Raw genomic sequence first — 25,808 nt, forward strand, 5'->3', positions numbered from 1 at the left:
TTTTATAATATCGATATTTCTTAATAAACTTATGGTTTTATAGCAAACAGAAAAATCGTAATTCTAAGAATATAAATCTGTCATCGATTCCATGTAACGATAAAACGATAAAAACGATTGAATATTTTATAACATTCAAGTATATTGTCAATTTATTTTTTATATATGATTAAAAATCTGTTATGAAAAAAAAAAAGAAAAAATGTTTTTGCTTTATTTTTGCATTATGTTTCTACATACTTTTATATAATTATATGTATAATTTTAAACTTGATACCTTAATGCTTATTATTTACTTTCTAAAATCACTTTTATTAGTAAATTAGAAATGTTTAAATTCTTTAGATATTTTTATCTAAAACAATTAGTTTCTTGTTTAACAAATTATTATTATTTATTATATTGTATTAAATGTATATTTAGTAATTACATTTATATATAAGTATAGTAATATATATATAAGTATAATAATTATATATAAGTATAATAATTACATTTATATAATTACATTTATATATTTGATCAAATTGTTTTATTTGTTCACAATAATTAATTTAGTTTTTCTTGAAGCGCAATATTTACACATATAGATTAGATTTTTGGAAAAATTTAATAAACATTCTTACATATGGGTTTTCCACTAAATTAGACAGTACAACAAATTTGTTACATTGGTTACATATAGAGGCGCTAGTGAACAGCTTTCAGCAAAGAGGGAAAGTAATGCTCGGAGCACGTTGTTGGAGCATTGCTCCGAAAAAGTGGAGCACTCGCTTTCTCGTGAACAGTCTACAAGTCAGAAAGCTCAAAAATAGTCTCAGGCCTTAAGCTTTGAGTCGAATTTAGTGCTCCACGTGCAATTTTACCGCTTGCGTTTCGATTTATCGCAAAAATTTTATGTAAAAACACTTGACGCTGCTCAAATCTCTAAATATAAAAAGAATACGAATAAGTATATATATATATATATATATATATATATATATATATATATATATATATATAATTTCGACTGAATGAAAAAAAATCAGATGTCACAAAAATAAAAATATTTATCAGCGTGTATATGTGAGCAAGTTATGCGTTTGTGCGATTAGAATTAAAGCCGACTTTCGTCTTTGTTGCGGAATAAATGGTTCAACATCTGCAATAAATTCTTAGCATAAGTTTTTTGATAATCGAAAAATTTGTTTCAATCATTTTTCAGGCAATTGAAAAGGAGGTAGTATTATACGAGGATTTCGCATTACAACAATTTTAGCGGCTTCTAATTCATTAAGTTGCATTCATTATGCTGCATTATGCTTCATGAATTCCATTTTTTCACATCACATCAAAGATATCGTAAATAGCCTATAAAAGAATATAGTAATACAATACGTACTCGCAACTTGAGAAACGAGTGTTTTGACTCACTCTTTGCATTACGAGTAAATAGTCGCGCATTCGTAACTGTACGTGTACGCATTTTTAACTCGGGTATACACTTTTGAATTCGAATAATCGCAAATCATACTTGCGCATACGCAAATAATAAAACGGCAAACGGCGGCTTTATTTCAGATCCACCGACGAAATAGTAGTGGTTGAAGATCAGTCATCAATTTTAGACAAATTTTCGTGATTGTCAAAAGGGCCTCGAAAGAATTGGAAATAATTAAAGGCTAAAGTTCGATTCATTCCGACGCTCACAGCGCTCATGGAATTGTTTCGACCATTTGACCATGTCCCAATTGATCACTAGCCACTCACAGCGCTTGAACAGTGGAAAAATTCTAGACGCTAGCTCCTGTGAGTGGCTAGTGATCAATCGGGACGTGGTCAAACGGATGTCACCCGTTTCGTCCATGTTGTTTATCGAATATCAAATAAAGACAAATGATGCTTACAAACGTGTGAGTCGAACTTTAGCCAAAAACGAGGAAGGCAAGCAGGCTTTTAATTGGAGTAGGTGTTCCTTCAATGAGATCGAGACGTTTGCATGCTTAAGAGTTACCGCATCATGTCGTCTCTTGTGCAGATTGACGGCAGTTTGGGTGAGGGTGTAAGTATATAACGTGGGAGATCTTCTGATTGCTGTTAATTTTATTCAAATGAAATCAATTTGGTTATATATCAAGTATGATAGATATATTTGTATCTTGATGCGAACTAGCGATATTTCAGTTTTATTACATGTTTTTTGGATGTTATTTAATGTTACGATGTCTCTCTAAATTATCTCCTGCAGAATTTGATTCATATGATTGTATGCATGTCATATCTGTCAATGTTGACAGCTGTCTTTTATTCTTTCTTTCTTTTTTTGATTTCGCTCATAGATCACTTTTTTTAAGATCATGTTTTTTAAGAAAAAGTACAAGATTTATAACACAGAATATCTAATTTTGATTCTTCTTTAAAGGGTGGACAAGTTTTGAGAATTGCTCTTAGCTTGAGTACGCTTTATGGAATCCCTATTGAAATAAAAAATATACGTGCTGGAAGGCCTAAGCCCGGCCTTGCAGCGCAACATTTGAAAGGTAATATGAAAGTAGGATTCATTATATTCATAACTGTGCAAAATATAGAAAACTTAATTCTGTTATTGGTATAGGTTTGGAACTGGTAAAAGAAATGTGCAATGCCCAAGTTCAAGGTGGATATATAGGATCGACACACTTGGAATTTCGTCCAGGTCCATTAAACAAAAACAAGAGGACATTTGTAGCAGATACACAAACTGCTGGATGTATTTGCTTACTGGCGCAAGTGGCTCTACCATGTGCTCTCTTCTTTCCATATAATGATGCAGTCACACTTATTCTTATGGGTGGTACAAATGTTCCCATGGGACCACAAATAGAATATCTAACGGAAGTATTCAAACCAATGTTGAATAAATTTGGAGCAGACTTTGATTTTGAACTCATGAAGAGGTATATGCACTCAATTTATTATACCTGATCTTAAATTTACTGTAACATGTATACTAAAATTAATGGCAAATGAAGAGGATATTATCCAAAGGGAGGAGGCAGATTGCATTTACATATAAAACCGGTCAGTAATTTAAATGCAGTTACCTTAATCAATCAAGGACTTCCCATAGAAATAACAATGTGGTCTTACGTGGCTGGATCAGTTCACATAAATGTACGTTCTGATTAAAATCTATGAACGAATTAGACCTTAATCAATTATATTTATAGGAAGCACAAAGAATGGCTTATGATGCTCAAGCGATTTTAAATAATAAGTTAATAGAAAGCCACATTCAAGTACCACCATTTACAACCGAGGCCTATAAAGAAGATAAAACAATGACTGTTGGAAATGGCTCTGGTATAAAGTAAGAATCTACTATATTACAATTTTCTCTTCTGATCACATATATCAGATAAAAATATTGACATTAATATAAATAAATATTAGTATAGTGTGTAAGACCAATACGGGATGCGTTCTTGGCGGTTCTGGCTTAGGTTCCGGGCGTCGAGAGGGACCGTCGCCAGGTAAAACAGCGGCTGATGAGATTTTAAAACCACTTCTAGCAAGGGCGTGTGTCGACGAGCACACACAAGATCAGGTAAGCATGTCGAACAAGCTTGAAGAAGTCAATTTCTAAATCATTGCGTTATTTGTTACAGATGATAATTTTAATGGCACTGGCAAAAGGTGTCTCACGGATTAATATTGGAGACATGAAGCTCACTTGTCACACAGAGACCGCTATGCAAGTCGCGGAGATAATGTTAGGTAAACATGGACTTCGTTTCAATTTGTCGAAAAGCACTGAAAGTGAATATCCCTCATACATCTTAGAGTGCCAAGGATGTGGACTGATTAACGATAATCTGATTAAATAATGACTATACAATGATTTATAATTTATCGTTGCATATATGATTAATAATTCCGACATTCTTGTTTTTCTCATTTATTAAATGTTTTATTGATTCTGTTGGTTTTTGCATGTTATTGTTGCAAGTTGCAACATCGATATTCACACATACTTTCATAAACTTTCAATAATATATCTAGACTTTTATAAGAATATTAAAATCGTTTAAATAATACAGTTCATTAACAAGCATCATAATATATACAATGTGCTGTAATATTTGCTAAATTATGATTGTTCAATGTACTGTATCATAAAGTTAATGGACATCAAGCAAAAAGTTTTTAATCAACTAAATATACAGATTTATCACATAGAAAACGTTCTTCTTTGTTATACACATACGCTCTCTATTACACGTAAAAGATAACATGTACTGAAAAAGTACATTCTGATTTTAAAATATGACATTCATACATGTATTCGTCTTTTAGAGAAATTGCAAGGCAGCGAAACTATTCCTGTTTCGGTCTGAAAAACGGTTCGATCGCCCGTAGGAATTCCTTCTCAAAAATCTGGCTTGAGAAACGATTTACAGATGATCTGGAAAAGAGAGTCACTAATAGTTTTCTTCATTTTATAATATCACGGTTATGAATACTTTACCTAGCAGCAACTCTAATAACATTTCGATCATCTGGATGCATTTGTATGATGTACGCCAGAACCTTGGCATATTCTACTTCGTCTTCTGCTAGAAAACCAGTTATACTACCCGCTTGCGTTTCTATGATGTCTGCTCTAAAGAGTCGTAAAATATTTTGATAAATGTTTTCATTAATTTTAAATGTTTCACGAAACTAAGACAATATATACCTCGGTCCACCTGAGGCATGAGCCACCATAATTAATCCCGCAGCCATACATTCCACAATGCTGATACCAAAATGTTCATTCCACATTGTATGTAGGCCAATCGTTCCTCTTTGCATTTCGGATACGAGTTCAGAGTACGGTATATTTAATTTGAATTCGACATTTTCGTCTAAAGCCAAGTGTTTAGCTAAATCTTGCATATCCTTAACACGCTTTTCATCTTCGGCATCTCGACAGGAACCGATGCAAATTAACTTGACCTAAATAACACGAATAAGTTTACGACACAATTCCTTGCTACTGAAATAAACCACTATTGGCTCACCTTTTCCCAGACCTCCTCTTTAAGGATAGATCTTAACTCGAACATAGCCCTCAGCATAAGCGGATGATTTTTCTCCGGCCTGAATTGCGCGATTGCCACTATACGTATGCAGTCACCCTTTGCGTCATCGCTGAGGAGCGGCAGTTCAATCAAATGTTCCACACTACACGGCGGATACACTCGATGCGTTTTTAACGGACATTTCCAAATAGAGTTGATATGATCTTCGGTCCATGAGGAGTTTACCATCACGGTCTCCGCGCAACTACCAACCAAGCCATATAACTGAAATATTCTATTGTGAAACGACCGTTTGGAAAAATTGATTTTGCATAAAACAATCAATCGAATTTGTAAGCTATATACTTACACGTGCGAATAATTTATAGTAAAGGATCTTTGCTCCTGATAGAAACGGATTTCTAGCGATGATTTTTCGATTGTTATGTGAGATAACTCTTTTGTAGACATATTTTAACATATCAGTCGAAATCGTGGGGTAATGCGTATACGATCCGACTCGGCAGCCTCCGATATATTTAAATAAAGGATATGTAAACGCATAACCCATCGTGTCGATGTATATATCTGCAATTTATATAAGTATCGTATAATTACGTATACTATTTACTTGTATTTGTTTTCGTTCAATAGATACTACAAGTAGCATGAATATATTGCAAATAGTATGAATATATTTGAACAATTTAATATGTCACCTGGTGGAAGACTGTTTAATGCCTCGATGCCCAAGCAGACGGATCCTAGGCTTTGCCCCAAAAGCGTAAAATAAGGATATGTCGAGGCTTCCACCCATTTTCGCCCATGCAAATAAACAAATTCGATATTGGGTCGTAATTTCACGTTGAATGTTTTTTCGCTTTTATTAAGAATCTTTTCGGGATCAGCATCAAGATCGCCAGTATATATAGCTATGTGTACGTCAGGATATCTAAAAATATTTTATATAAATAAAAATGGTGAATGAGTAACAAAGCAAGGACATCTCAAATTTGATAAATTGATAAGTTTTTAATATTAGACATAGGAATATTTCTTTGACATACTTGTTCTGTATAGCTTCAACTGCAGCCCAAAGCACTCTTTCGCCTCCTCCACCCGCATTACAGTATGGATGAAAGATTCCAACAACTGTTCCACTCTGTTGTCTTTCCTCGCGCTTTCTTGAATAATACTTTCTCCATTTTATCAATAAAATTGGTAAAAGAACCAGTATACAGAGTACTTTACATATAGCTATTAGTAACAGCATATTTATAAACAGGATTATAGGCGTCCTGTAAAAATAAATTGACTTTAAACAAACATATTTTTCATCTGCTTTAATGTAAAAACACTATTTCTTGATTAAGATTATTATAGAGGATCACTATGCAATAAATAAAACTTTCATAAATATATTCTAATTAAATTATATGATGATCAATGCAAATTTTGCAAACAAATGCAAAATCTTTTAAAAAATAATCTTATGATACTCTGATAAAGGAAAAACAAAAGACGCAATTACAAATATTCATAAAAAAAAAAATAAAAGATAATCATTACACAGAATATTGTTACATAAGCAAAACTTACAGAGATAATCTACAACTAATTAAATCATATGTAACAATCGTACACAATATTGCAATCAAGCACAAATTTCTCCAAATCAAATAATCTCACGTAACGTAAGATAAAGATCTAATGATTCCGAGGGAGCAACATAGTAAAAAAACAGAATGCTAGTAATCGCAAAAAAAAAGGATAAATCTCAATACTAAAGAGAACTCAATTCATAATTACAAACCATGCAGGGAGGAGGATTGCACTAACGAGCTGTACATCCTTACATCAAGTGATAAAGAATCATGTTCGCAGCCACTCGTGGAGCTGCACGTGGAACCGCCGGTACTTGTCGACGTGGTAACTCCGCGGCGGTTCTTGATATTTTGCGAGCGACTAACCTCGCATTCGTATCGCGCGGGAGCCTAACCTTGCGCAAAAACAAAATATACTGTTCCACTTTTACTGATGTTCAAAACGCACGTCGATAAATTCGGATAAATAATAATAATTTCCCTGCAAAAGAGAAAATTGTTGTTGTTGTTTATCCCATCAACAATTAATTTCTCCAGACTCTCACGTTATTCAACGATCGCGCAATCATGGGATCGCATGGACATCGTCTTCTATCTTCTATCCTCTCGCCGATTGCGCATGTAATATTGATGAATGAATGGATAAAAATGATTCTTTTCTGATTGTAAGGAAAATCAAAATACGATATCAAGCAGAACAAACATGAGCGATGAGATGAAATCTTCGTTGTATTCGATGCAAGTCAAAGTAATGTAATTGATGATTTTCACTTTTCCCCTTTAAATATTAAGATGTGAAGTATTTAAGATTTAATCTTTACAAATAGACAAATTACAGATGGTTAAAACGAACGAATTGACATTGATCTTTCTCAACTTCGAACATCGATTGAATTATTCCACCTAATCAAATAATTATTAAAATACAATAATTATCGCTGTCGCTGTAAAAAATTAAAATCTAAGAGGCATCTAAAATAAAATACACAATCAAAATACGCATAAAACTCATGCGCATTTCGAGCCACGCGTAGTCTGACAGAAACCACCGAAGATAGCCGCGGTCAGCTGTGTAAAGTTCCATGAAGTTGCGCGAAGTTCGCGATCAGCGTTGAAAAGCGTATGCTGGCTCGGTCGGCTGAGTCAGTCGCGAGGTCACGTGGTCTCGCGCGACGCGTTGATAAGTGCGCGCGTTGTGCACTCTCTTTGCGCGCGTCACGTCACGCGTCCAACTCCCGCTTTGTTCGTTCATACTGGTCTCGGGTTGATCTCGCGCGTGACGCAAGTTGCGTGCATCTCCGGGTATTTTGCCGTCGCGTCGTTTGCGCGGCTGATTAATCCGCTTTTGCTCTGTCGACGATAGTCGCGCTCGCGCTCGGCGAACGACGCGCGGTGTCACGCGGTGCGAATTTCGCTCCAGAGGAGGTTCGACGACGCTTTAGGTTATAAATTGCGAATAGCGAATACGACGGTACGGATACGACGAACGAGAAACACCGGTGTTCGTGTGTGCACGCGTGCCCAAGGATCGCTCCTGACCACGGTGCATCGCGCGCGGATCCCTCGCCGATGTGTGCGTGCAACCGCTGAGGACGGTCAGTTGGCATGATTCGCTCCAGCACGTCCGAACTTCGTCTGGTTACAGCGAAGAATGGAGATGGTGAAGGAGGAGTATTTGAGGATTGCTGACTACGTAGATACAAATGGAGGTATGTTCATCTGTGTATGTTAGAAAGTAACCTTATACTCTGTTCCAGTGATAGGAAGAGTCTTTACGGAAAGATGCACGGGCGTAAAGTGTAAAAGCACGATATAGGCTTTGATGGATAAAATATATTCTATTAAAAATGTGATAATAATTATATTAAATCTTTGGATAATTAAGATATCTTATGTTTTTAATGACTTTGTAAGAGAAACTTTTATCTGTTCATCGGTGCAGAGTGATTAGTTCTAGCCATGTAATTCATTATTAATTTCCTTAAATTACAAAGTCTTAAATTATAGCAGAATGATATAACATTTATGTCCAAATCACGCATGAATTGTTTAATATGTTTAATAATTAAAAACAATTTATATTATGAATATGAGTAAATAATTCAGGTCTCTTTTTCTTCAAAATCTTAAACTTAATTTGCAACAATTTGCTGATATTCTTATCTATTACTAACCCATATGTATATTATAGTTATAATATGGCCAAATATAATTTATTAATTAACATTATAATCATTTAATGAAATTTATTTGCAGGGAAGAGAAATGATGCTGGCGATATCAAGGCAGAAAGCCAATCAATAAAGAAAAAGTGAGTGGAATAATTTTCTATATATATCTTTTCTGATTCAAATCGATAAGAAACGTTAAAACGACAAAATTGAAGAAGTAAATATATATATATATATATATATATATATATATATATATATATTAGATATCTAAGTTGAAGTTTTGCTATTTACATTTTAAATATATTTCGGTTTTTACATTGAGTTACATTGAATCATTTATGTATATAAATATAAAAATTTAATAACTCTATATATATATATATATACACACATATATAATTGTTATTTAATACTCTTTGGAAATCCTGAGATAAATAGAGCGTTTCAATGAATCATGCGGAAAGACTATAACATTGACTTCAATTTTTAATATCTTTACAAAAAGGAATATTGTAAAAAGTAATAATATCCTTGCGACTTGAAAGAGACTCTAATTTTCTCATTGGGTTATCTTATCTGCTGCAACTGTGCAGATCCCCTCTGCGTCTCTCTCTTTCTTCATTACTTATATTAACCACATACAAAAGTGAATCAGTCATGTTTAGTTTGATGACTCTATCATATTCTAATATAGAGCAACGGGACAAGTTGTTACAATACTGAATATGATTATTTGCGTTATCGCACTTAGTGACGTCACGTTTAAATTATTTCACCGAGGATTCAAGTTTACCTTAAATGCTCTTTGTTACACATTGCTCTATTATCAGTTAGAAAATAAACGATTCAACTCAGTTGTTCAGTATGCGCTAAGCAGTAAGAATTACCAGTAAAAATTAGACAAGACAAGCTGCTCTGACTTCAATCAATCTCGTTTAAGAAAATCTCCTAAATTTTTCAAATTGCAATATATAAATAAAAACGCGTTCGTATTGACTTGATACAGTGCCGAACGTTCAACGATGAACGAATTCTTTCGTTAGGCAACGCAGTTTACGATCACAAGCGCGAGAATATGACACTATTTAATAACATAGTTGCAAGGATATCTGCGTAACGTCATTTTGTAATCGGAGGACCGATCGAATATCGAAATTGGAGTCTTGTCATCGCATTTGATCTGAATCCGTTCGGCGCGGAGTGCAACGTGGATGTATTAACAGGTGCTTCTCGTCGTTTTTTTTTTTTTTTGCGTTATCGCGTGAACAGAATCGCCTGGTGCAATGTCAGTCCACGTTCGAATCCATCTACGACATGTGACGTCTTTATTATGAAAACCTTAATCATCGTCTCGTGCGTTTCGTTTCAATGAGAACCGGGTGCGGCTGAAGTAATGAAAAAACAGAAGTGATTGTAGTAGACAGAGGAAGACCGAATCTAAATTGTGAGTCGTATAGTAGTACATATATTCAAAAGAAACTCACGGAAAATTCGAAAGAATTTCCCGAGTGACGTGGCAAAATGGCACGAAATTCTAAGAACGCATGGAAATACAATGTTTTAATCGAAACGCCCGCCTTGTGGTGAGTATAGATAATTACAGTGTGTGAATGTATATGTGTGTGTGTGTGTGTGTGTGTGTGTGTGTGTGTGTGTGTTGTGTGTGTTTGTGTGTGTGGTTGTAGAATTTCGAATTTTTTTCCCAGAGATTCCCGCACTATCAATCGACATCTGCCTGCGAAATGAATCATGCTTTATTCTTGTCATTAATTTCCTATACCGAGAAAAACAAAACTGTTCGATTGAAAGAAATATTATTTGATTCAACCACATACGTCGGTCACGGACTGTAAAGTAAATATTTGTTAATTTACAAAAATATTAATTTAATGCTCTTTAGCATTAGTCCAGAGGTAAATTTTAAGAAACACGACTGCGACAAAATTTTTATCCTTTGACTACTTCAACTTATTAAACGCAAACGCGTTATATCGTCGGCGTTTCGAGATAAACAACGATTGCGACGTTGCATTATATGTAGTTCGCAATTTAAGAACTATTAAGCAAGATCATGTGTGTGATATGAATAGAATAACTTTGTTATCAAGCCATACATTTGACAGATATAGGATCAATTAAAGATAACATTAAAAATTAAGATCTTATGAAGAGAGATAAGGTTCTATAAAATTTTCAGCAACAAAAGATTAACTTCAAATTAATTGAATAATTTATTTAGATAAAGTTCTTCGAGATTTCTCAAAGACGTATTGTATTTAATTCCTTTTGACGATCTTATTTCACGGAAAATATTTATCGCATATTTAACATCTGGTTTTGAAGACTTAATATGTATTAACATATACCTACAACTTGTACGGAATAATTATTTTTAGTATTAGAGTTTAGTATTAGTAGAGATACCTTAAAATGCAGCAACTTGAAAATTCAGTTAATTTATAGCTTATAAATAATGTTTTATATATAACTGCACGAGTCGGTTGAAATGCTAATTCTTGCTTCACAAATCATACTTAAAATGCAAGTGTTTGACATTTATAAGAAACGCTGTGCAAGTAAGATTTTGAATTTTCTGGATCCACAATGTTATCGCTGTAGCCTTTATTTTACTTTTCCTTTTTTCTTTTTTATTGCGTATTTCTTTCTTTATAAACAAAATTTGATACTTTCAGAAATTGATTTCACATTCGTTTCACATCAGCATTTTAAAAGGCAATTTTTAAATGTAATAAAAATCCGCATAGTAAAAAGTATTCCCCCTTAAAGCGTTAAAAGATTCCGCTCGGAGAAACTTTTTTCCTCTGAAATTGGATACCGGAATTTCAAGTCACTCTAACATTATCGGAATAAGACATGCAATAACTTCTTTTTTTTTCCTCTCTCTCTTTTCCCTTCCGTCACGCACTACTATCGAGTCCCCTTCGTTCTCGCTGGGAAGGTATCTCGATCTGGAGCACGCCTTTCTCTCTCGTCCGAGTTATACTTGTCCCAAGCAGTCGACTCAGATAACTTGACTCACTTGATCCTCCGAATATCCACTCTCGCTTTATTCTCATTAAACATGTACCGTTTTCGTACAGCGTGTCGCGATTGGTGTCGCGTCTTCGTCGTGCTTCATACATTCTGAATTCTCGAGCATCGCATTGTAAAATGTGTGTTTGCAGAGAAGATAATTTTTTACGACTAGATACAGCGTTGTTACGATGTGCGTGACTGATTTAAAGTGTAACGATGTAATAACAATGATGGATCTGGAATTTAACGCGGCTTCGTTGTCAGATTTGAGGACTCGTGGAAGAACAGTGACGATTACCTCAATGAATTATCGTGGCTCGTGGTCACACGAGGTTCCTGTTTTATTTTTGCACTGATATGTGATTTGTAGTTCATTTACGTGAATATTACGTCTTATGAATTATCAAAGTTTCAATCAATTGGAAGAAAGCGTGAAGCGTGTAATAATATGATTATTTGATGTGACAAAATAAATATACACAATTTTATTCGTCGAAACGTGAAAGACTGGCGTCTTATCGTGTTGTTTAATTTAATACGAGATGACTAAGTTCAGAGGTCCGTTGGTCCATCGAGTGAAGCTGATGTATCGCAATCTAAAGGATGTTACGATGGAGATAGATCGCTCGATATCATATGAAAATAGATTGCTCGGGTCAGTAGAGAATTGAAACCAAGAAATTAACGTCTTGATTTTTCAGGTTTTTATTTATGAAAAAGATAAACATTATCTATAGAAAAATAACATATTACTCCATCGGATTCTGAAACATCGTATAGTATCATATCTATTAAACTTTAAAAATTTTCGAAAGTAAAACAAATATGTCTAATTCTTAGAATACATTTGTTAAAATTTAAGATTTTTTTTATACGTGTTGAAGAATATTTATGTAAAATTTATATATTTTTATTTAATTTATAAATAACGATATTTATATATTCTTAAGTTTTGATTTACTTTTATGTTTAAATTTCATAATAATGATGATATCTATTTCTATTTTCATAATACATATATTTATGTGCGACAAAAAGTATTGTGAAAATTTCGCGATATGTCTTCTCAGAAACAACAAAGCATATTAAACGCCTCGATGTAATGAAGCGATAACATTATTGCGGAATTCTTATTAGTTTCTTTTATTCGTGTTATTGTTCTATTCTACAATGTGCATACATGATATGCACAAACTTGCCAAACGAAAGTTTACCACGGGCAGAAAGCGTGGAAGCCTTTTACTTCGACTCGTTGTAACTTTCACGACGTGCGTTGAAATTAAGATCGGTACTGCGACTTGTGGGCACAAGATATGTTTATGCATGACCTGTACGATTAGAATTTACCGTTGCGTTAGGAGTCAGAAGTTTCTTTGCTTTGCAACATGCCACGATCTTGACGTCGATCTTGACAACGCCCGACTTATCGCGTACACGTGCACTCCGTTTAACTTGAGATTCCGTCATGATAAAATGCCGCATTGTTCAGCGATTAAGAGACTTTCGTGCTCGTACATCTTGAAAATGACACGACATGATGTGACAGACAATGTTTCTTGTCTTTTTTATTATGTATTTAAATTTTAAGAACGCGCTCATCAATAAATAATATGACTGTAATCAATTACATTAATTCGCAATTAGGTCTCTGTAATTCTAATAATTATAGTCTCTATAGTATTATAATTTGTGTAGATATATTTTCATTTCAGCGGTAAAATATAATTAGAAAATCATATCTAACAAGCATAATTGGGAGTAACTTGAAATGATAAAAATAAAATTATCCAAAAGTATTCTACCTTTTAAATATATTATTATATCGTTATATTATGAGACATGAATCAGCATAAATTCCTGACATAAATGAAAAAATTATTTCTTCTGTTTCTATTTTTACCAATGCCTATTAATTTTAATTTATTCTTTATCTCCTTCTAATTTTTAGAATTAATAAGAAAGATAAGAAATAAATTAAACCAAGATTATTAAAGTTAATTCGCACTGGCAAAAAATAGACGGTCAAAAGAGATCGAAAGAGGGCGAGGGAAAAATGATGGAGGGAAAGTTCATTCTTCATCCGATTGATCATCCCCTGACGGGCGCGCTCCATGGAACTCCAAGTATTTGGGTTCTTCATCGAGCGGTTCTTCTGGTGCCTTCGGGACAGCATTCGACGCGTACGCGACGTGCTGGTCGCACATCAGCCGGCTTTAGCGCGATCGTCCGCGCTTTTATTCTCTCGCTCGGACGCTACGGAAAAGGTGCCGTGGGCAAAAAGAAGCGATCCGTGAGCAACCGATGGATCGTGGATTGGAGGCAGGCCGATTACCGGAGTTATCAGTCGCTCGGTGATATCAATTCGCGTCGAGTATCGCGTATATTTGGTGTTGCGTTTACCCCACTCGTACGCCTTCGACGCCTTCGACGAGACTTCAACTTGCACGATCGTATAAATCGCGTTTTTACCAACGCGCAACACAGCGAAAAAAAATCCCACGCCCAGAGAAGATCGATCGCAATCGACGATCCCCGGATCGTTCTCGACGTTCCTTCCACGGCGCATTCCGACCACTCGAGATGATCGCATGATAATTAAAGTTTCTATGGTGAATTGACGGTGGTTAAAATTTAATTTCGTAACGCGAGTCCATATCGCTGCTCTTATCGGAGCGCGACGATGTACTGACGACGAAGTAGAAATTTTCCTTGAGATATTATCACGAGAACTTTTTTGCTCGCCAACAAGAAAAATCGATTTATCTTTTTTTTTTTTTTTTTTTTTTTTTATACATAATATATTGCTTATTCTTGAAGAATTTGTCGCGTAAATAAGGCTAAAGACTTTTTTCTAAGGTAGTTATTTTCCCAGAATTGTTCATTTTCTTTTTCTTCCCGACGTTGCTAAAAATAGATTTTTTTTTGTTATTGATTGAATTAAAAGAAACTTGCGTTAACTTGCGTTATCGAGAGTATTCCCAAACTTGGGAATTTTTTTGTTCCGAACTTCTTCGACTTTTCATGCTTATCTACCTGTCGTATGATAGGAAATAGATAATATTCGAGAGTCTAAATTGACGCAGATAAGAAACCACGACGCATAACGATTGTTAATAGTATCGAACGCAAAACTTTCGGCTACGATGATGAAAGGTGAGGAAAAACTGCCTCTCCTTAGAAAAACTTACGGCGCCGTCGACACTCTCTGGTAAGCTTCATGGCGAACAACAACGGTTATTAATTATCCTTCAATATTATGTAGATATATATTAAAGAAAGAAAAAACAATAGATCCATTGTTCTCCAAATTGTTTCTGTAAAATTGTTTACGACTTAATTGCTTCTCTCCTTGTAAATCGAACCTCGAAATCAAGACAAAACGGAGAATTAAACTTCAGTGAAATTTGGTAAATAATTTTGGGAGTTCTTTAATAATTCTTAGCCAAATTCGAGATTAACGCAACGTAAGCTCGTAAGTTTCGGGAAATTGAATTGCAAACGGAACTCGTAATATTTAATTTTTCTCAGCTTCTCGATCGTATTTCAATGTCAAATGTATAATTTATGACTCCCCCGTCTGTCTCGTATTCCGTTAAGTCAGCTGTATGATGTTCGTAGCATGTTGTTTGTGCCGAACATTGTTGTCTCTGTAATGCCCGCAGAAATCTGTTTCCGTAGTCGACATACACCGCCGTTATCTGCGAGCCGCGGATTGAAGATAAAGGGGCGAGAATTTTTGTCGAAATTAGAGATAACCGATTAACATTCTCTCTATTGTTTTCTGCACTACGATGAATGCTGAACATTCGAAATTCTACGATGTTGCGAATTAATAGTGCTTTTAGCTGTGTCAAATCTCTCCGAGACCTTTGCAACATTTTTATCTATGATGTCATTCATTCGCGAGACTATGGTGGGGATATGGGATTTCTCGATTTATCATGTTAGATACATTGCGCAAATTTAAATTAACATTGCGTAAAAGAGATTACTAAACAAAATATTAATAAAGTCGATTTAATAAAGATTACAAGACTGTCATAATAATTCGATTTACGACGATGAAGTACACGATCAAGTAATGTCTCATTCTATGTTGAAACAAAAATATATGAAACGTATTGTTAAAAGAAGTAATGATATCTAACACAAAGTCATTCATATTGCTAATTTAATAAAATAATTTTATTTAGAAAATGAAAAATAAGTTATTCTTGAAAATACTTTTGCGTGTGAGTAATATTCAGTTATCAATTAATTAGTATCTTTTATAGTTTATTCATTACATTGTGTTGAATTTCAATAATTGCTAATTTATTAAATCAGAGTAATAAGAATAATTTTTTACTTTCAAAAATAAAAAGAAGTTGATGTTTAAAATTATTTCTTATTGCGTAAAATTTATTTTAACGCAATTTACATTAATTCATATTTTTATTTATTTCATTATATAGAGTTTATAGATCGAATTAAGATTAATTATAGTACTTACTTTTACTGAGATAAATTAAAGATTAAATTAGCTATCTTACGCAATGTCTGAATTTATTATGAAAATTTACAGGGATGGCGACGATGACACCGATTACGAGGGTACTACGCACTTGGTGCGTGTACCACGTGTGTTGGAAGCACGGCAACTTGTGGAGGAGACCAGTACGATTAAAATCGGAATTCAGGGGATGACCTGCCAGAGTTGCGTGCGGAACATCGAAGGGATGATCGGCGAGCGGCCTGATGTCGTCAGTATCAGGGTGGTCCTGGAAGAAAAGGCCGGCTACATCGAATACAAGACGCATGAGACCACGCCACAAGAATTAGCGGAAGCAATTGAGGATATGGGGTTCACCGTTAACTTACTGACGTCCAACGACATGAAGAACGAAGCAAACATCCCCGTCGTCAGTACCTGTAGTATACATATAGACGGAATGACATGTATGTCGTGCGTTAAAAACATCACCGGTGAGTACGAAGGCGTACAAAGTACAAAATTAAAAATCCGGGAGGATGCGCTCGTGGTTCAGTTTCCAGTATCTTTGGAAATTTTTGTTCCCATTTAGAAAAAAAATTACTCTATTCATGCAAATAGCACAGCTGTTTGATTTTCTTAGTTTGAAATTTTATTTTTGATTTATATATTTAAGAACATATAAATTTTCGCATTTATTCGACATTGGTTCTAAACATTGGCCATGTTTTCTTCCGCAGGTGTTCTGTCTGAAAAACCTGGTATAAAGAATGTGAACGTTAGCCTGGAGAACAAGGAAGCCAGAGTTTCTTACAATAGCAGTGACGTAACAGCCAATCAAATAACAATGTATGTAGAAGACATGGGCTTTACCGCGTATGTAAAAGCGAACGATAAGGCTGTGAAATCTCAATCAGATACTGTTGTTAATAAAAACAAGAAAGCAGATCTGATGCTACAAGCGAATGGCGTTGGTGATATCAAAGAACAATCATCAAAATGCTTTCTGCATATAACGGTACGTTATACTTTATAATATTTTATAATATTTTTTAGTAATATTCTTTATCCACATTCACAAATTTTTCATATACCAATAATAAACGGATCGGATAATGAATTCGTTTGTTTATGAAAAAGGGTATGACTTGCGCTTCCTGCGTCGCCGCGATAGAGAAACACTGCAAGAAACTATACGGCGTAAACAGCATATTGGTGGCTCTGATGGCTGCCAAAGCAGAAGTCATATATGATGCCGACAAGATAAGAGCGACGGATATTGCTTCCAGTATATCGGAATTGGGTTTTCCTACGACCTTAATCGAAGAATCTGGAACTGGAGAAGACGAAGTCGAATTAAAGGTAGTTGAAGATTTGAAGTATAACATCGCCGTGTTTGTTTAGTTTGAATTTTGGAAATAAATTCTGCTTGTCTATATAATGTGCAATTTTCGAACGCTCTTGGAATAAAGAATGTAAATTTATGTAGAAAATTAAAGATTTATGATTACTTTATATGCATTACTTGTGGAAGCGTTCTTGATCAACTTTATTTCAGATCTTGGGTATGACGTGCGCATCGTGCGTAAATAAAATAGAATCGACGGTGAAGAAGTTACCTGGTATACGATCAGCAATGGTCGCTCTTGCAACACAGCGGGGCAAGTTCAAGTATGATGTGGAAAAAACCGGTGCCAGAGATATCATTGAATGTATCAATAAATTAGGTTTCACGGCCAGTCTATTTAGCAATCGAGATAAGGAGAATAGAGATTACTTAGACCAAAAGTAAGTAACAATTTTGTATGCGATATGTGTAAAAGTTAATTAATGGTCATTGTGTGTCGCAGAGAAGAGATAAGCAAATGGCGAACAGCGTTCTTGGTATCATTGATCTTCGGAGTTCCATGTATGATAGCAATGATATATTTCATGATAATCATGATCGGTAAGACACATGAAGAAATGTGTTGTATAGTACCTGGTCTGTCTTGGGAAAATCTGCTACTCTTTTTGTTCTCCACACCAGTGCAGGTATGCGCAAAAAGATAACGGACATTCACTCTTATTGTAATCCACTGTATGCGATTTGAATTAACTGTTTATATTATTGCGCAGTTTTTTGGCGGTTGGCACTTCTATGTGCAAGCCTATAAAGCCTTGAAACATGGTACAACCAACATGGATGTCTTAATCTCAATGACTACCACGATCTCGTATCTCTACTCTATCGCTGTCCTCACTGCCGCTATGATAATGCAAGAGAATATCAGTCCACAGACGTTCTTTGATACTCCACCAATGCTTCTAGTCTTCATCAGTTTTGGAAGATGGCTCGAACATATAGCGAAGGTATTTTATCACGGTTGAATATTTTTTTCTCAAAAAAGTATCTAAAATATATAAAAGTAATTCTAAAATATATTTTGCTTTTAGGGAAAAACATCTGAAGCTCTCTCGAAATTGCTGTCTTTAAAAGCCACGGACGCAGTGTTAATTTCTCTAGGACCCAATAATGAAATATTGTCGGAGCGATTGATAAGCATCGACCTGGTGCAACGTGGAGACGTGCTGAAGGTAGTTCAAGGTGCGAAAGTACCGGTCGATGGCCGCGTGCTGTCTGGTCAGTCAACCTGTGATGAGAGTCTAATCACGGGCGAGAGCATGCCGGTACCGAAGAAGAAGGGTTCAGTGGTGATTGGTGGATCGATCAATCAGAATGGACCATTGCTGATCACCGCCACACACACGGGCGAGCACACGACGCTGGCACAGATTGTTCGTTTGGTTGAAGAAGCACAAACGAACAAGGCACCGATTCAACAACTGGCTGATAAGATAGCTGGCTATTTCATACCTTTGGTTATAGTGGTCTCCGTAATAACTTTGATAATCTGGATTATTGTCGGTTACATGAACGTTGAGCAACTGCCCATATCACACAATGATCAGATTAAAAAACATGGTATGAACCGCGAGGAGATCATATTTCAGTATGCCTTTCGAAGTGCCCTGGCAGTACTCGCAATTGCTTGCCCCTGTGCTCTTGGCCTAGCTACACCAACCGCAGTTATGGTCGGCACAGGTGTGGGTGCATTGAACGGCATCCTGATCAAGGGCGCCGAACCATTAGAAAATGCCCACAAGGTCAAATGCATTGTCTTCGACAAAACGGGCACATTGACGCATGGAATGCCAATTGTAACTAAGATCGGTTTGTTCGTGAACGAAAAGATCTGTTCATTGGCGAAGTTGCTGCTGATCGTCGGCACGGCGGAAATAAACAGCGAACATCCCATTGCATCAGGTAAATATATTAAATATCTTGCTTTCCGTATATACAATTACGTTGAAACGCGTAATAATTATTAATTCTTTTAAAAGCAATTGTACGCTACGTAAAAAACACAATCAGCTCGACTGCTACCGGACAATGCACAAACTTTCAAGCGGTCGCTGGCTGCGGTTTAAAATGTAAAGTATCTCATTTGAACGCTGCACTATCTGACGCACTGAAATCCGAGAAGATCATCAATTACATGAATCAGACAAACAATGCACCGGCTGGAACCTACAATCTCAACGATGTGCCCATCGACAACGTGCCAATCACCGAATCAACGCAAGATAGACAAAATTTAGATCTAGAATTACTTTTAAGTCCCGATTCACACGGTGATCGAAACACTGCCGACGATACGTATGAAGTTTGCATTGGTAATCGGGAATGGATGCGTCGGAACGCGATTAATATTCCGCAAGAGGTTGACATGAGGATGATCAATGAAGAAGATCTAGGGCACACTGCTGTCCTAGTCGCAGTGAACAGCATTCTAGTTGCCATGGTCAGTGTGGCCGACACGGTGAAACCCGAAGCGCATCTCGCGGTTTACACGTTGAAGAAAATGGGATTACAGGTGATTCTGTTGACAGGCGATAATAGGAAAACCGCAGCTTCAATCGCTAGACAGGTATACAGATGACATTTTATTGTATATAAAAGATTTAATTTTTACGGTAAAAATTAATTTTTATTGGCTTTGCTTCTTGGGATATATAGGTCGGCATCAACAGAGTTTTCGCGGAGGTATTACCATCACACAAGGTCGCTAAAATTCAGCGACTGCAAGATCAGGGTTTGAGAGTCGCCATGGTGGGTGACGGTGTCAATGACAGTCCGGCTCTAGCTCAGTCAGATGTCGGTATCGCTATCGCGTCGGGCACGGATGTCGCTGTAGAGGCTGCCGATGTAGTTCTGATGCGCGTAAGTCATATAAATAAGTAAAAGTAATATATTTTATGAGTTGTTATACGAAAGGACTGTTGAATTTTTTGCAGAACGATCTTCTGGACGTAATTGCGTGTTTAGATTTGTCAAGGAAGACAGTCTTTAGAATAAGATCGAATTTCTTATTCGCTAGTATCTACAATCTTCTGGGCATTCCCATAGCTGCCGGGGTATTCAGCTCCTTCGGTTTCTTTTTACAGCCGTGGATGTCCTCTGCTGCCATGGCTTTAAGTAGCGTTTCGGTGGTAGGAAGTTCCTTATTATTGAAACTGTAAGTTTTTACCTGTATTTATTGTGAATTTAATCATTTAAAATATTTATAATGTAAAATCTCTAAGAAAGGAAGATTTTTATTTTATAGTTGGTTTATAGTAGGATTTTAATGTGTTCACTAATCATCTGTGCAGTTACCATAAACCAACTAAAGCCACGTTGGAAACTTCGGAATACTTAGCAGCTATGCATGCTCATTCTACAGCGCGAATGATCGATATGGACGCGATATCACTCCATCGTGGACTAGATGATTCGGTCATGCCAGTTATGAACAGATCGACTTCCACATTGTCCAGGTATAGGCAAACGAATATGTTGCTTTCGAATGTCTCCCAAGACTGTAATAACTCATAGCTTAACATCATGTATAACTAATTGATGTTATTTTTGGGAAAAAGTCATTATTTCTTATACTAACCACGTACAAAATGGCAATTATTTTTGATAATGCATCTTATGCTCTTCCCTATCGCTTATTAAATTGATTTATAAATAATTATTATTATGTTTGCGAATAACATTAATAGGACATCAACTGTATTTAATTAATAATTATATATGTATTGCTTTGTAAATAACTTATAATTTAAGCATATTTGACAAATTTGATTTTCTTGTAAATATAATTTATGCTTTTTAGATATTTATATATAGAATGATTCTTAATTAAATTAATATAACATAATTAATATAATTATATATGTAATATATATACGTAATATATATAATTATATTAATTATATATTTTATAATGCCAACGAGATCAAATTTGCTCTCATTGAATGAAAAATGTAATTCACATAATTTTTAAACGTATTTTTTTAACTTTCATGATTTTTCGGAGATATCAAAAATCTAAGTTTTTATCTTAAAAAAAATTATGAATACCAATACTGAATAAGTAAGAATCATTCTACATGTGTAATGTGTTCCTTCAAATCAAACTAGATATACGAGATTTCATGTATAAAGTTACATTACTTTTGCTTTTAATGATTTTGTTTAGAGTTGATTGAAATTATAATTACATTATATTTCTTTATATAAAAAAAACTTTATTTTAATGTTATAAAAATTTTGCTTATTCTCTGCAAATACTGGTTCGTTACTTATAACAGAATATAAGACTGAGAAAAAAAATGTTCTCGCTCGAAGAAGAAATGTATTATATAATTAAAATTATTACAAATATAATTCTTTATAATAAATAATAAATAAGTAATAATGAATAAAATTATGATGTAATGAATAAAATGTAAATGGATTGCTATGCAATCTTTAAAGAAAATTATTGGATACAATGTATTTAACTTTACCGTACAAATATTTTTGATGGATAAACTTATATATGCATTTTTAATTATTATACCTAATCCTGCTTACAACTAATTCATTTATGGTAAAGGCTATTTATTCATCTAACATCTAATTATATTTTACACAAAAAGATCTCAATTTTAATTCATGTTTTATCGGGAAATATAACAAATATATAATTTATTGAATTGTAAATTTAAAAGAAATTAACATGTACTAACATTTTATTGTGTTATATACAAGGGTAGTCCTAAAAGTTTTGAGCCTAACATAGAAACAAGTATTTTTTCAAATATAGTATTATTTTTCAACATAATCTCCTTTTAAGTCGATACACTTTTCCCATTGATATTCTAACCTCTTTAACCCTTCCAAATAGTAGTTGGCGTCTTGCTTCGCAAAATAGGCATTTACGTATGCGATGACCTCCTCGTTCGATGAAAATCTCTGTCCTCCAAGCGAAGCTTTAAGCTTAGGAAACAGGAAAAAGTCGCTGGGGGCCAGATCTGGTGAATACGGTGGATGGTCAACCAATTCGAAGTGCAGTTCGTGAATTTTGGTCATGGCGACCGCCGAAGTGTGAGCAGGTGCGTTGTCTTGATGGAACAGCACTTTTTTCTTCCTCAAATGCGGCCGTTTTTTTGCAATTTCTGCCTTCAGCTTATCAAGTAATGATGCGTAATACGCTCCCGTTATTGTTTTACTTTTTTCAAGATAGTCGATACACACAATTCCGTGACTATCCCAAAAAACGGTCGCCATTATCTTCCCAGCTGATGGAACCGTCTTCACCTTTTTCGGAGCAGGTTCACCCTTTGCAGTCCATTGTTTTGACTGTTCTTTTGTCTCTGATGGAATGTAGTGGTGGATCCAAGTTTCATCTACAGTTATGAATCGACGCAAAAAATCTGACTCATTTCGCTTGAACCGCTCCAACAGGGCCTTGGAAATGTTCATTCGAATTCGTTTTTGGTCCAAAGTGAGCAAGCGTGGCACCCAACGCGCGAATAGCTTGCGCATATCCAATTCTTCAGTTAATATATGACAAACGCGTTCTTTCGATATGCCCATAGCTTCTGCTATCTCTCTAATCTTGATTCGACGGTCGTCCAGTATCATTTGGTGAACATTTTCGATGTTATCAGCGGTGGTCGCAGTTTTTGGCCGTCCCGAACGCTCATCATCAGCCAAGCTGGTACGACCACGTTTAAATTCAGCTGCCCATCTTTTTACGGTGGCATATGATGGGGCAGAGTCCCCGTAAACAGCGTCCAACTCGATTTTAATTTGCGCAGGCGTATTGCCTTTCAAATGTAAGAATTTGATCACGGCACGATATTCAACTTTTTCCATTTTTATAAAAACACTGACATCGACTGATACAAACGACTGTCAAACAACAAGTGAGCATCCAAAATGGCTGAAATTTTCACAAAAGTCTTTCAAAACATATACTATTGTACTAGACGGTGGTTGACGAGTAACGTCATCTTCATGTTAAGACTCAAAACTTTTCAGACTACCCTCGTAGCTTAGTTATTATTATTCGATAGCGAACTGATTAATATGTTTTTGCGCATCACGAAATTTATTTCCAGAATATTTGGAAAGTCAAAACTCGAGGTAGAAGGCCATCTTCTTGGTGAGGAAATAGATGAAATTGATTTGGCCGTGGATTTTTCGAATTATCGTAAAAATATGAAGAATTCTATGGACATAACTCCCGTATGAGTCTTATTTAAGTATTATTTGACGAATATTTTTTCTATTAGCTTATATTTTGTAGCAAATCAATTGAATGTTACCAATATTTTTAATACTGTTTTATAATAGTATTAAAGCTAATAGAAGAAATTGTATAAATAATCAACTAATAATTCTGTTATAATAATCGCAAGATAGTATACAAGACTTTGTTGTTTTGCGAATTGTTTTGAATGATATTTATATTCAAATGAACCGATTGATTTATATATATTATATTTTTATATACTTTATATGTTAAGATATATAATGTGCCGAAATTTATTTATATATGAATATTTTGATAAAAGTATTTCTTTTTAATATAATTAACAACCATAAATTTTATTCAATTATTTTCTCATTATACATTACATACAGTTGTACTTAATTCAAATGATAAATAAAAAAAAATTATATCTTAAAATTACATCTATAAAATAACTAAACTAAAAAATATACGCGTTTTCCATGAGGAATGCATTTTATATATTACAATAAATTATATACGTACTTTTTCGTTTTATATATATACGATTATTAGAATACGTTTTATAAATAAAGACAGTTTGGAATATGTAAAATTTAAAAATTAAAAAAATTTTAATATTAAAAAATGTCTACGAATTATTTGCAATGTGAATTAAATATAGATTTATTAAATAATATTTAAAATCTGGCTAATGTGTTTTTTTATAAACAATGGAAATTCTTCTGATAAATAAACTGTTTATGTTTTAAAGAAAATTCCTAGCTTTAGAAATTATTACTATGTGCTTCCCACATAGTTTTTCTCATATGCATCCCCACAAAGTTTTTTCCGTATACTTCCAACATGGTTTTTCGCATATACTTCCCACATAGTTTTTCCTATATGCTTCCCCACAAAGTTTTTTCCATATACTTCCCATATAGTTTTTCCCACATAGTTTTTCTCATTTAGAGCCCACATAATTTTTCCCATATTCTTCTCACATAGTTTTTCCCATTTAATGTCCACATAGTTTATCCCATGTAGTTCCACATAGCTTTTCCCATCTTTTTCCCACATAGTTTTTCCCATCTTCTTCTACATATTTTTTCCCATCTTCTTCCCACATAGTTTTTCCCATCAAGTTCCCATATAATTTTTCCCATCTTCTTCTCACATAGTTTTTCCCATCTTCTTCCCACATAGTTTTTCCCATCTAGTTCCCACATAGTTTTTCCCATATACTTCCCACATAGTTTTTTCCATATGCTTCCCACAAAGTTTTTTCCATATACTTCCCACATAGTTTTTCTTATATGCTTCTCACAAAGTTTTTTCCATATACTTCTGACATAGTTTTTCCCATATATTAATATTAGATGATGTATTATTTTGGGATAAAATATTATGGGATAAATTATTTATTGAACATTAAGAATTAATTGGAATCTATTAGTTGCAATGAATTTTTAAAAGCAGACATATAGAATATTAGCTGAAATTATTCTCTGCATTGATCCACAATCATGTTTCTGTGAAGAGTACTTGTACTATTAATAAAGGAATATATAATATGAAAGGAATGTATAATATATATAATATGAATGTGAAGTATCAGATATAGTAGATCTAGATAGAATGTTTAAAACATGTGAAATTATTCACATTATTATTATATATAATTATATTATAATTCGTAATACCTGTTACACAGGCACTTCATTCTCCTTTTTAAATAATATTATTACCTTTTATCTTTATAGTGATGAAACAATCGATATGTTAAACTCGCTATCAGTCTCAATTTCATATCAGACAGTAAGATAATTTGACGCTTTTTTTATTTTTGTGAAATGAAATTTTTTTTCTCATGATTCGTTTTTTATTATCATTTTAATATATTT

The 25,808-nt window shown here is 34.4% G+C and overlaps 3 protein-coding genes across 7 annotated transcripts; 2 read left to right on the forward strand and 1 right to left on the reverse strand.

The window, feature by feature from the left end:
* Positions 1 to 1,867: 1,867 nt before the first annotated feature.
* On the forward strand, positions 1,868 to 3,941 carry Rtca (RNA 3'-terminal phosphate cyclase). 2 transcript variants are annotated; one of them, XM_011646812.3, is made up of 7 exons: positions 1,868 to 2,044; positions 2,405 to 2,522; positions 2,597 to 2,918; positions 2,994 to 3,135; positions 3,192 to 3,331; positions 3,415 to 3,568; positions 3,630 to 3,941. In XM_011646812.3, the coding sequence occupies exons 1-7, from the start codon at positions 1,982 to 1,984 to the stop codon at positions 3,846 to 3,848; spliced, it is 1,158 nt and encodes a 385-aa protein (XP_011645114.2). In that variant the 5' UTR covers positions 1,868 to 1,981; the 3' UTR covers positions 3,849 to 3,941. The 2 variants fall into 2 exon arrangements, with proteins under 2 accessions (XP_011645114.2, XP_011645115.2); XM_011646813.2 differs by having other exon boundaries at positions 2,027 to 2,119.
* On the reverse strand, positions 3,904 to 7,671 carry Alg11 (ALG11 alpha-1,2-mannosyltransferase). 2 transcript variants are annotated; one of them, XM_011646817.3, is made up of 9 exons: positions 7,174 to 7,671; positions 6,838 to 7,109; positions 6,092 to 6,322; positions 5,744 to 5,976; positions 5,395 to 5,612; positions 5,025 to 5,309; positions 4,700 to 4,959; positions 4,490 to 4,624; positions 3,904 to 4,426 (listed from the first exon to the last, which is right to left on the reverse strand). In XM_011646817.3, exons 3-9 carry the CDS (start codon positions 6,295 to 6,297, stop codon positions 4,339 to 4,341), a joined length of 1,425 nt encoding a protein of 474 aa, XP_011645119.2. In that variant the 5' UTR covers positions 6,298 to 6,322; positions 6,838 to 7,109; positions 7,174 to 7,671; the 3' UTR covers positions 3,904 to 4,338. The 2 variants fall into 2 exon arrangements, with proteins under 2 accessions (XP_011645119.2, XP_011645117.2); XM_011646815.3 differs by lacking the exon at positions 7,174 to 7,671 and having other exon boundaries at positions 6,881 to 7,018.
* A 227-nt stretch (positions 7,672 to 7,898) lies between these two features.
* On the forward strand, positions 7,899 to 24,680 carry ATP7 (copper-transporting ATPase 1). 3 transcript variants are annotated; one of them, XM_089074781.1, is made up of 14 exons: positions 7,899 to 8,337; positions 8,885 to 8,939; positions 16,403 to 16,803; positions 17,050 to 17,327; positions 17,450 to 17,671; positions 17,868 to 18,097; positions 18,160 to 18,343; positions 18,428 to 18,661; positions 18,746 to 19,616; positions 19,694 to 20,280; positions 20,370 to 20,573; positions 20,648 to 20,868; positions 21,005 to 21,169; positions 23,789 to 24,680. In XM_089074781.1, exons 1-14 carry the CDS (start codon positions 8,280 to 8,282, stop codon positions 23,919 to 23,921), a joined length of 3,843 nt encoding a protein of 1,280 aa, XP_088930907.1. In that variant the 5' UTR covers positions 7,899 to 8,279; the 3' UTR covers positions 23,922 to 24,680. The 3 variants fall into 3 exon arrangements, with proteins under 3 accessions (XP_088930907.1, XP_088930909.1, XP_088930908.1); XM_089074783.1 differs by lacking the exons at positions 7,899 to 8,337; positions 8,885 to 8,939 and adding an exon at positions 10,189 to 10,385; XM_089074782.1 differs by lacking the exons at positions 7,899 to 8,337; positions 8,885 to 8,939 and adding an exon at positions 14,967 to 15,046.
* The last annotated feature ends 1,128 nt before the right edge of the window (positions 24,681 to 25,808 follow it).

This window comes from Pogonomyrmex barbatus, unplaced genomic scaffold, assembly GCF_055798465.1.
Source record: "Pogonomyrmex barbatus isolate J1 unplaced genomic scaffold, ASM5579846v1 scaffold17, whole genome shotgun sequence".
NCBI classification, from domain to species: Eukaryota; Metazoa; Arthropoda; class Insecta; order Hymenoptera; family Formicidae; genus Pogonomyrmex; species Pogonomyrmex barbatus.